This window comes from Ahaetulla prasina, chromosome 3 (assembly GCF_028640845.1).
Source record: "Ahaetulla prasina isolate Xishuangbanna chromosome 3, ASM2864084v1, whole genome shotgun sequence".
Classification (NCBI taxonomy): Eukaryota; Metazoa; Chordata; class Lepidosauria; order Squamata; family Colubridae; genus Ahaetulla; species Ahaetulla prasina.
In genome coordinates, this window is record NC_080541.1 from 182516857 (window position 1) to 182528930 (window position 12074).

Consider the following 12074-nt stretch of genomic DNA (forward strand, 5'->3'; position numbering starts at 1 on the left):
AATCAGGAATCATCTCCTGAAAAACAGGAGTCAGAAGAACAGAGAAAAAGTACAGGGCATATACTGGGAAGAGGTGTAAATAGATTTTAGAACTTGGCAGAGCTGAGACAATTGTATTAATGTGCCCATTTAAATAAAGAATCCAGACTATTTCTTAACACAGCTAGTTTTTAATCTGTGGTGGAGTGAATACTGTATTTCTGTGTAGCAGGATTATGGTTTGAATTCATTTTTTAAATCATCATCTAGGTTAATCCAACACACTAAAGACCTGATGGCAACTGAAGAGAAGCTTTGCATCAAAGTATTGAGGACGCTGCAGCAAATGCTGGTGAAAAGGAACAAATATGGAGACAGGGTGAGTAGTTAAGAATGCTTATTTTTACCTGGGTATGAGGTCTATTTGCCAAATATGTTTTTTGTCATTTCTTATTCTTCATTGTGTTTTCTGGATATGCTTGAGTCTTCTCTTAATCAAAGTTCTTTATGATAAATAAGTCTATATAAAACTTTATAGGATATACTGTACATTCTGATGCCCTCTTTTCACACTGACCATCCAGCAAACAACAACACTTTTAAGAGGAAGACAGTGGCTTTCCTGCATGTACTGCCTCCAGAAACAAGTTCTATGCACTTGATTAACTTGTCCTTCATGCATTTATCTCCAAGAATCCAATTCTTTAGGAAAAAACATTCAGCAAAAAACATATGATTGACCAAGGTTCTTTTTTAATGCTAGGGCAATACGTTGAGGAAAATGCTTCTGGCTAATTATTTGCAGACGAAAAAAACTGGCTCTAAAGGTGAAATTGTTGACTCTTCTGGTATTGGTAAGTGATGAACCAGTATTAAATTGTTTGTTTGTTTGTTTGTTTATTTATTTATTTTTCAACAAGTACAAGAAAACAAGTAACAGAATAGACATAGACATAGACACATGAAAAAAATGGCATAAAAAAAGGATATAGATAAATAGAATGATTACATATAATTGGGAACAGTGGGACAGGGACGGTAGGCATGCTGGTGCACTTATGCATGCCCCCTTAGGGACCTCTTAAAAACATGAAAGGTCCACGGTAGACAGTTTGAGGTAAAAGGTATGGAGATTAGAGAGATTAACAACAGGATCAGGTAGATTGTTCCAGTCGTTTACTACTCTATTGCAAAAGTCATATTTCCTACAATTAAGATTAGAGCAAATTAACATTGAGTTTAAATCTATTGATAGCCCTTGTGTTATTATGGTTGAAATTAAAATGCTCATTTATAGGTAGAACATTTTGGTAAATAATCTTATGAACTAAGCATAGGTCGAAATGTAGATGACGTAGTTCAAGGCTATCTAGATGTAAAATTTCAAACCTGGTGGTATAGGGAATTTTATTTCGAGCAGAAGATTTGAGTACTCTTCCAGTAAAATATCTCTGGATCCTCTCTAATGTATTGATGTTTGAAATTGTGTCTTCTCTCATTTCTTCTTTGCGTTCCTTATACATATATCTTCAACTACTGGGGCTTTTTTGCTACTCAACTGTCATCATCTTTATCATTTTACCCATGTTTATCCACTGCAGGATGAAGGCCACTTCCACATGTTTCCAAGCAATAAGTCTTGAGCTTTCCTTTGCCAATTGGCAAAAGAAACTGTATGCAGCTGATACTGAATAATTTTTCCAAGTTTTTTTAAAAGTAAACATATGTTTATTAACCAGATTTATATCCTATCTTTCCTTCGGGAGGTCAAGCTGGTGTACATAGCATTTTCTCCCACAGATTTTCTGTATTAGAAAAACCCTGTATGGTAACTTGATCTGAGAGATAGTAATTAACCTAAAGTCACTCAGTAAGCTTCCATAACTGAGGACGGAGATAAATCTAGATATCCAGAGTTGCTCAACAGTGAGATGGGTGGCATATAAACTTAATAAAGTAATAAATATCCCTGGTCCTAAGCACACCTTAATCACTGATATATTGCATTCTGTTTATTCTGATTATTGATCCTTCTATCTCATGTTTGCACTGAATGTTAAAGATTATATTTGGAGTCTTTTGTGTGCAAAACATATGTTATAATGCTGAGATACCAAGGGCTGCATAAGGGTTTCCCCCATTGCAAGTTTACTCAGGGAGCTATTTGTGGTCACACAGAGGACAGACTGAAAGCTAAAGGGACAATTATTGCAAATAATCTTTATGAATGCAAATTGTTTTTAGGTTACTATTTAGGTGGCCAATAATGTACTCCTAATACAGTTTAACTGAGGGCCAGTTTAGTTTAGGTGTTGGACTAGAAATCGGAAGATTGAGTTCTAGTGTTCCCTTAGGCCCAGAAACCAGAAGATGATGTATTCTAGTGCTCCCTTAGGCCCAGAAGCTAACTGGGTGATTTTGGGTCAGACACTGTCAGTCCAATTCACCTTTCCGGGTTATTATTGTGAAGAAAATACCTTGATGTGTGTAAATAAAGATGGGATGTAATATCTAATAATAGTATTTTGCTTTTTTTTTTTTTTTGCTTAAATGGTTATGTATACTGCCTGAGACAAATGAAACATAATATTTACATATCCAAGGAGATACATTACCCAGTACATCAGCTTTTCTCCCCTTGCTAATTTGGCTATATATTTTAAACTTGTTGAATGGCCTCCTTCTCCATAATGTTTATTTGCATACAGGACAAGACCAGGACTGGTCAGTCATTGCTGCCGTTCAGTGCCGACTGGACAGAGAAGGGGCTACCAAGCTGGTGTCTGACCTTATCATGAACACCAAAAATGAGAAGATTTTTCAGGAGAGCATTCGCTTGGCTATTCGACTGCTTGATGGTGGCAACACAGAGATACAGGTATTGCATTTGTTTTCATTATGGTTCAGGTGCATTGCAAATTCAGAATAACTTCTAATGCCATTCCCTAAGTGTGGGATACAGCATCTCATCCAACATTTAATCAAATGTTTTTTATTGCATCCGTCAAAAATGTAACTGCATAATTCATTTTCCCAAATAACATGTGCTCCCTCTGCTGGCTTCTTTAGGGCTTGCTTGGACAAATTCATCATTTTCTATTTCATTCTCCTTTATTTTGGAAAATATCTAGCTGATTATATCTATTGGTTCTATTATAAACATAATAGATGTTTATAATGTTCTATTATAAACATATACATGTATTTAAGGGATAATAAAGTACTTTTCCTATTCCATAATGAATTGCCATACCTCTAAGATTTGAAACCAGCATTTTCTGAGGAAATATGGTGATGAGACATAATATTATTTATACGCTAAATTTTACAGTGAGCACTAGACCGCCAAGTATTAATTCAACATGATTGTAGTACCAGGAGGAATACATGTTCTGTTGCTATTCAAAGAGACAATTCATCATAATATGAAATGTGACCTGCGTATCTATACCCTGAGTATGAATCAGTGTACTGTATTTACTTCCTGGTTGATAATATGCCAGCACTAGGATGTTGCCTTACAAATGTAATCTCTGTGGCAGAGATCTTAGGTAAAATAGAGTGGACATGCTTGGGTGAACCATGCTTTCATTGGGTTTGTGGCTCAGTGGCTAAGATGTTGTGTTTGTCGATCGAAATGTCGGCAGTTCAACGGTTCGAATCCCAAGTGCTGCATAACGGGGTGAGCTCCCGTTACTTGTTCCAGCTTCTGCCAACCTAGCAGTTTGAAAACACGTAAAAAATGCAAGTAGAAAAATAGGGACCACCTTTGGTGGGAAGGTAACAGCGTTCTGGGTGCCTTTGGCTCCTGCAGTCCATGACCACGGAGATATCTTCGGACAGTGCTGGCTCTTTGGCTTTGAAACGGAGATGAGCACCGCCCCCTAGAGTCGGGAAGGACTAGCACATATGTGCGAGGGGAACCTTTACCTTTTGATGGTGACATCAATGTGGAGCTTAATATCTATGGGCCCACTTGGTGATGATCTGAGAAAATGTGGAGAATTATCAAGTGCCCTCTTGTTTTAATGTTTTAAATTGTGAGATCAGCACATTTGGATATACCCATTTGGGAAAATATAATCATTGCACCCGTTTTTGCTCTTTTGCCTTTCTCTGAAGAAATCATTCTATAACTTGATGACCAGTGATAAGAAGTCAGAAAAGTTCTTTAAAGTTGTTCATGACCGGATGAAGAAGGCACAACAAGAAGTTAAGTCCACCGTGACAGTGAATATGAGTGATATTGGCAACAAGCCTAGAGAAGACAAGGATTCTCCTGATCATAACAGCAAAGGTATGTGAGAAGTGGAGTGTTTGATCTGACAGTCTGGCTCAGGAACTCTTAAGTCTGTCTGAATCCGTAACTATCGCTGAGCATTTCTTAGCCCCATAACAATTAATGCTTGGATTTCAAAATTGGAGAGCAACAACAATTTCTTAAGTAATATCTGCCCTGAATTTTATTAACATTCTCTTTTCCATTTTTTTATTGGTAGTGTTTTTCTTTTAGGTATTCAGAAAATGTAATGTGTACTTGGACATTGCTAGTTTAGCATCTTTAGTTCCTGAAAACCAAATCACAGCTTTGCTTGAGAAACTGCTTTAGCGGTATAGGCTGACAATAACATCTAATTATTGTGTGTGTGGATGACCGCTGGTATAATTATTGTCAGCCTGAAACACTTTCCGAGTTCAATTTCCCAGTGCCTATTAGGCTTTGGATAATGAATAATGTGTCTTGTATCTCTGCATTAGATAGTTTAAAGAGGTTTGTTTAGTGAAGTGTCAGAGGAATGTTTTGTTTGTCTTTGACACAATTTAAAGAGGCCTGCTTTCTTATAGGAAGAAGAGTAAACAGGCATGCATGCTGATAGGGCTTCCTTTAAAAAGTTGGGCAGAATATATCTTGGTTTAGTGTTTTTAGATAAATATAGCAGCCTGCATGCTGGCAAATGATCAGAATTCTTGTTTGCAGGACGAGTAACAACTTTTATGTTGCCTAATGCACCATCATCCCGTTATGCAATGGGTGTAGGCTTCCATTCAGCCCATGATGCAAGAGACAGAAATCAGAATAACGAAATGAGTATGTCAGTCTTGATCATGGAGCCAATTCTTCGCTTCCTGCAGCTGCTGTGTGAAAACCACAACCGGGATCTCCAGGTAGGTGTTCTGCAGAGAATAGGGTGCCATGGTTAGGTTAACTTCTGGTAACCCCAGTGATTTGATAACGTCAGCAGGAGTGTCTAATTACCAGTTGTTTAGTTGGAGCAGTAAGTAATGTATAGGTAGTCCTCACTTAATGACCCTAATTAGGACTGGCAACTCTGTCACTAGTTCAAAATCGCAGTGTATCTATCGCTCTAGGCTCCCTCCGCCTAGAGATCTTCTATCTCTTCCCATTGCAAAAATGGCTATTTACAACACAGTTCTTTCAGTAGTCCCAAAATGGTTCCACACCCCTTGCACTATTTAGGTGACCCTGAGGGTACAGATAAACCTCCACGTGGCCTCAACAACTCTCAGAAAGAATGCTAATGACCAGATAACTGCAAGGAATATAAATCCTTCCATTCCCCACCATTCAGTCAGAACCGAAGAAGCTTCTTGGCTAAGAAGCGAAAGAGCTTCAAAGAAAAACAAAGAAAGTCCAGTTGCCTCTTGAAAAAGCACCTTTGGGATAACCATGACCTGGATGAGTGAGAATCTCCATAAACATTTGCCTGTTAACATTTTACTCTATATCTTACAGAACTTTCTCCGCTGCCAGAATAATAAGACCAACTATAATTTGGTGTGTGAAACACTGCAGTTTCTGGATATTATGTGCGGTAGCACTACCGGACGGCTGGGTTTACTAGGGCTCTATATCAATGAGTACAATGTTGCCCTCATTACCCAGACTTTGGAGACACTGACAGAATATTGCCAAGGACCCTGCCATGAGAACCAGGTACTGTGATCCTACTTGTGGATAAAATACATTGATTCTTAATGAAAGAAATTAATTGTCCAGGAAGAACTGGCTTTGATTTCTTGCTCAAGATGCTGAACAAGACATTAGTGTTTTCAGTAATTTCTGACCATCTGGAATGGGGATTTTGAGGCAGTAATGAGTTGCAAGCCATTTGGATAACTCCATATATTAATCCACAGAGCTGCATTGTGACCCATGAGTCCAATGGCATCGATATAATCACAGCCCTGATCCTCAATGACATCAGTCCGCTCTGCAAATATAGAATGGATCTGGTTCTTCAGCTGAAGGTAAATGGAGTAACAAGAAATACATTTATGGGATGGGGAAGGATGAAGGGCATAGCAAGGAATACATCTATATATTCTGTGATCGTGGGATTAGATAGAACTAGCTTTTTATACCAAGTATGGAGATGCTTATTTTGCTTTTTATTTACCGTACATATTTAGAATAGAATAGAATAGAATTTTATTGGCCAAGTGTGATTGGACACACAAGGAATTTGTCTTGGTGCATATGCTCTCAGTGTACATAAAAGAAAAGATACGTTCATCAAGAATCATAAGGTACAACACTTAATGATAGTCATAGGGTTTTACCCTTTTATCCGAATATAAATTAGAAGCAGGCTATGAGTGTGAAGAGGTGATAAAATAATGTGAACATATAAGACCATTCTTCTGTCTAATGCAGAATTATTTCCTTAAATTGGTAATAAGGTTCAGCCCTGATACTCCTTTTTAACAGGAGAGCTTATGCATTTAACCAAGGACCACTTACAAGTAATCCTTGACTTAACAACTATTTGTTTACTGATCATTCAAAGTAACAATGGCACTGAAAAAAGTGAGCTTATGACCATTTTTCACATGACTGTTAGAGCACCCCCATGGTCATGTGATCAAAATTTCGGGCGCTTGGTAACTGGCCTCTATTTATGATGGCTGCAGTGTCCCGGGGTCATGTGATCACCTTTGGTGACCTTCTGATAAGCAAAGTCAATAGGAAAGCCAGATACACTTAACAACCATGTTACTAACCTCAAAACTGCAACGGTTCATTTAACAACTGTGGCAAGAAAGGTTGTAAAATGGGGCAAAACTCACTTAGCAACTGTTTTGCTTGGCAATGGAAATTTGGGGCTCAGTTGTGGTCGTAAGTCGAGGATTACCTGTATAGTACATGATCTGTCATTGAAGTATGGCATTTATGTAAAGGCTATTTCAGGATTTTTGTCTAGACTTGACCTTCATGTGCTGATTCAGAATTTGTACTACAAAGTACGTTAATGAAAGAAGGACGGTTTATTTTTTAACTGAATAGGTTACGATGGATTATTTCAGTATCCATGTGCTTTCAATACATGCCTGCTGTCTTTTTATCAGGATAATGCCTCCAAACTTTTGCTAGCCCTGATGGAGAGCAGGCACGATAGTGAGAATGCTGAGCGGATTCTCATCAGCCTCCGTCCCCAGGAATTGGTAAGGAAGATAAGGGGGTTTAGGAATGTTGGTATTCACGGTTTTTGCAATTTTGCTATTTTTTTAAAATTCACTGGAATTCACTGAAGACTTGAGAAAACATTGAGAATGTTAAAAAAATCAACAGGAATATAATTCCTTAGCAGAATTTCATATTTCTTTTGTGTACAATATTGTTAACAATTTTTTGACTTTTCCCAAAGGTGCTTTTTCAAGAGGTAATTAGATTTTCTGGTTTTTCTTTGAAGACGTTTCACTTCTCATCCAAGAAGCTTCTTTAGCTCTGACTGGAAAGTGGGGAATGAAAGGATTTATACTCCTCCTTTTTCTTCAAAGAAAAACCAGAAAGCCCAGTTGTCTCTTGAAAAAGCACCTTTGGGACAATCATAACCTGGATCACTGAGAATCTCCATAGACACTTAGCTCTACATTTTGGGATGAGTACCCTTTGAATGGTGCGGGAGTATGAATGGATTTCCAGCAAAATTGCAGACTGCAGGAACCATTTGCGCTTCAGTTTGAGATACAGACAACACAGATTCATCCTTAAGAGTCTGCACCTGTGTTCAACAGTAAAAGGACATAGGGCAGAAAACGCCCTGCAGAAAGCACTGCTCCAACTTCTCAATGAAAAAAGGAGTATAAATCTTTCCATTCCCCACCATCCAGTCAGAGGTGAAGAAGCTTCTTGGATGAGAAGCGAAACATCTTCAAAGAAAAACCAGAAAGTCCAGTTGCCTCCTAAAAAAAGCACCTTTGAGGCAACCATGATCTGGATGACTGAGAATCTCCATAGAAATTTTTGACTCGTTAGAGCTGCATAGTTGCTATTAATTGTTTGGTTAAAGATGGCATCTAAAAATTGGAATGGGGGCCCTTTTTTATTCTTGGAGATATTTATTATACCAGACTGAAGTAAATCTTCATAGTTGTGTTTCAATATCAACCTTCATTGTGATACAATCTCATTGAGAACTGTTTAAATCATATCAGCCTTTTTTTTGTTGACAAATTCAACTGAAAATCTAAGAAATTTATCAACCATAGTGAACTTATGGTACTGTTTCAGCGAATTCAAAAATAAGGGTGTTAAAAATAATTGGGATACTAGAAAAACCCATCATAGATTACATTTCAAATAAAATATATGATCTGTGGAAACTTATGTGACTATATAATTTATGCTACTAATATCTGTTTTAAAACATTTCTCATCTCAAAAATTGCATGCTATTATGCATATTTTGAAGTAGATGAAATTTGAATATTTAGAAAATAATCATTTACTATGAGAAAAGTACGGGTGTTATTGCTTTATTTTTACAAAATCATAGAATATGATGTAATTCTGAAAAAAAGATTAATGATTAAATAATACATGGAGCACATATGGACTCATTTATACATCCCTAGTCAGTAGTTAAAAAATATTAATAGTGCTATCTTAAGCTCTTCCAAGTATTTGGAAATGTTCAGTAAGGATCATAATGGTATAAATGATTAGTTTGGAAAATATGAATTTGTCAACTCCAGAAAGGAAAGCAAAACCATATGGATGCAATAAGTAATTGGTAATTGACCTCTGCAAGTTCTAATCAGGCCTAATTTCTTTCATCTGAAAATTTTAGTATTTTTAAATAATAATAATAATAATAATAATAATAATAATAATAATAATAATAATAATAATAATAATAATAATTATTTAATTTATAGATCGCCCTTCTCCCGAAGGACTCAAAATGAGAAAAATGTTTTTATTTAGAATGAACTGAAATTCATATAATATCAAATCCCATAGTAAATTGTAGGTCTATGCTTATATGACAACTTTACCATTCATTGTTACATCCTGTTTATATGAAGTCATTATAGTACGGTCCTCTCAGCACCCAATTTTGATTTTCTGTACCTTATTTTGCAGGTCGATGTCATTAAGAAAGCTTACCTTGAAGAAGAGGAATGTGAAAACTCTGAGGTTTCTCCTCGGGAAGTTGGACACAACATCTATATTTTGGCTTTACAGGTATCATAGATTTATTTATTACTTACTATAAATTTCTCTCTCTCTCTTGTTGTGCTGTAGTGCTTTGGGATGATATATTAGAAAAGGGTCTTTCTTCCACATTTATTACACTGAATGGCCTGGACAGATTAATTACATTTTTAATTAAAGCCATCATAGGAAATTTTTAGCTTCATTTGCAATTTGACTAGTGCTTCAATTTCGATCAATAGATAAGTTGTAATTTACTTTCTTTAGAACGAAAGGGTTTGGGAGTTCTTGTTTTCCTTCAGCTTCCCCAAATGATTGATCACTAATTGTTGAATATATAACCCTTCCTTTACTCATACTATGACAGGGTTTTTTTTAGATAATTTTGTGTGATTATGTTCTGTTGTGTTATCTTGTAATCTTATCTCATAATCCTAATTATTCTGCAAAGAACAGGGATGTAATTTATTCAGGTAGATGTAGTTGTCACAGCATAGAAAAGAAAAAGAAAAAAATAAGTGGGGCTTTTATTTGTTTCTTTGAGCTCCAAGTACAACTCACCCCACAATGAGAAATACCCACGGAAAGTCATTATCCTATTGTAATTATCATGCCTAAATCAGACTTAGAATCCAGTGGAAGGTTAACAATTAAACTGGACATGGTTTAAATGAACAGTCCATAAAACTTGAGCCTGTGTTTTAGGTAGAGAATTGACATAGTTGATTGCATTGTAATGCAGTAATTTTGGAAATTTAAGATTCAGTTCAAGGAAGTTTTAATCCTCTAAAAAATAATAATAGAGACAACCATTGTTAATTTGCATATGTTGTTTGTCTTTATATTTTAGCTTTCTCGACACAATAAGCATCTTCAGCATCTCTTAAAGCCTGTGAAAAGGATTCAGGAGGAAGAGGAAGAAGGCATCTCTTCTATGGTATATGAATGATTTGAATGTTCCCATTAAAAAGGGGGATGCCTAGGAAATACTATTTGGATATTGTGTCAATCCCTGTGTGACAGAGTCCATTGGCCTTCCCCCATATTTGGAGAGGATGAAGACCATCTGTTTCAATCATCATTTGTGATGATGGAATCAAAGACACCAATTAATTGAGATACTTATGGTTACAGTACATACATAAACATGTTATGTTGAAGAGCAAAACTATTACTATCATAATGTTTGTAAACAGCCCTTCTATGAGAAAACAGAAAGATAATTTTTTGAGATTAAAAATGCCCACCCTCTGGAACAACATTCTCCCAAAGATCAGGATGGTCCCCTCTCTCTTTGGGTTCCAGAGAACTTTGAAAACCTAGCTTTGTTGTCAGGCCTGGCTTTAAGGTTTGTTATTTGTTTCAGGCCCCTGTTTTGTTGATTTTCTTGTTTGGTTTCATTTTATAATATAATTATAAATTATTATTTATAATTTTAGTTTGGGCCATTTGTCTGATTTTTTGTTTTTAGCTGTTTTTATATTTCTTTCTAGTTGTATGCTGCTCAGATTCCACCAGAATTGGGCAACCAATAAATTTAAATAATAAGATACCTTTAGCATCATCAAATAACAACATCAATCTATCCTAGTTACTTGGGAAGAACTCAATAGCTGGATAAAAATATCAAATTCACTCTAAACATCTGGCTGATTGTTTGATTACCTGTAATAATAATAACAACAGCAGAATGAGTGGTATATTGAGGAAAAAGAGGTAGGGACTTTGGGAAAAATAGATAAGAAGGAAGGAAATAGGACTGTGAACCTTAGATATTATTCAAGTATACTGTAGGGATGTGAAAAGATTGCATTATTTATGGAGCAAGATGACAATTTGTGACAAATTTTTGTGATTATTTGTTTCTATGGCTTTGCTATTTCATATAATGTGATGTAGTTATATCTGTTAGAGGACTACTTTTTTTTAAAAAAAGATATGGATTAACTCAGTTATGAGAATAGGACTGGAAGGACGCTGTATGAAATAGGTTATAAATTCTACAATTAGTAGCTGAGGCAAATAATAACATAATACAATAAAATTGCACTTGCAATTTAGGGCAAAGAAGAGGTGAGAGGAGAATTGGTTTTGTCTCTCTAGTGGTTAGAGGAAAGTGGATGAGCAAAGTAGTTCTGAAAACTTAGCCTCAGATCTAAAAGCATTAATTTTCTTGAAATGTCCAATCAGGCTTCATTTCTTACTTCTATTATAGTGAAGTATAACATTGCACTAGATAATACACTAGATAAAATTCTCCCTTCCATAGAACATTTTGGAATTCTTCTAAAGCCTGGATCTTGGAGTCAAAGGATATTAGTTAAGGTGAAAGTTGAATTTTATTGGTTCTGAATCAACCATAGTTTATAGTAGGCAGTAAAGCAAGGAAAACCATGAACTGGATCATTTAGAGCAATCTTTATTAGTGATTAGTGGGGCTGACAATGACCCTATAATTCACTTTGACTTGCCTCTTAAGTATTGGCAATTTTCCTTTCTAACAAGAAAAATGGATCCTATCTCTATGTGAAAGCAACCGTGAACTTGGCTTCTTTCTCTTACAACAATGCCATATTATTTGCTACAATGGAATTTCACGCACGTCTGTGATGAATTCTTCCTGTATATTTCCAGT

General features: G+C 36.0%; 1 protein-coding gene across 1 annotated transcript in view; it reads left to right on the forward strand.

The window, feature by feature from the left end:
* The window catches only part of ITPR3 (inositol 1,4,5-trisphosphate receptor type 3), a 144444-nt gene that overhangs the window by 107563 nt on the left and 24807 nt on the right, over positions 1-12074 (forward strand). The window contains exons 35-44 of the mRNA XM_058176682.1: positions 250-358; positions 743-833; positions 2688-2857; positions 4102-4276; positions 4958-5145; positions 5735-5935; positions 6139-6249; positions 7348-7443; positions 9368-9469; positions 10290-10376. Coding sequence (XP_058032665.1) covers positions 250-358; positions 743-833; positions 2688-2857; positions 4102-4276; positions 4958-5145; positions 5735-5935; positions 6139-6249; positions 7348-7443; positions 9368-9469; positions 10290-10376 — 1330 coding nt within the window. The remainder of the gene's footprint in view (positions 1-249; positions 359-742; positions 834-2687; positions 2858-4101; positions 4277-4957; positions 5146-5734; positions 5936-6138; positions 6250-7347; positions 7444-9367; positions 9470-10289; positions 10377-12074) is intronic.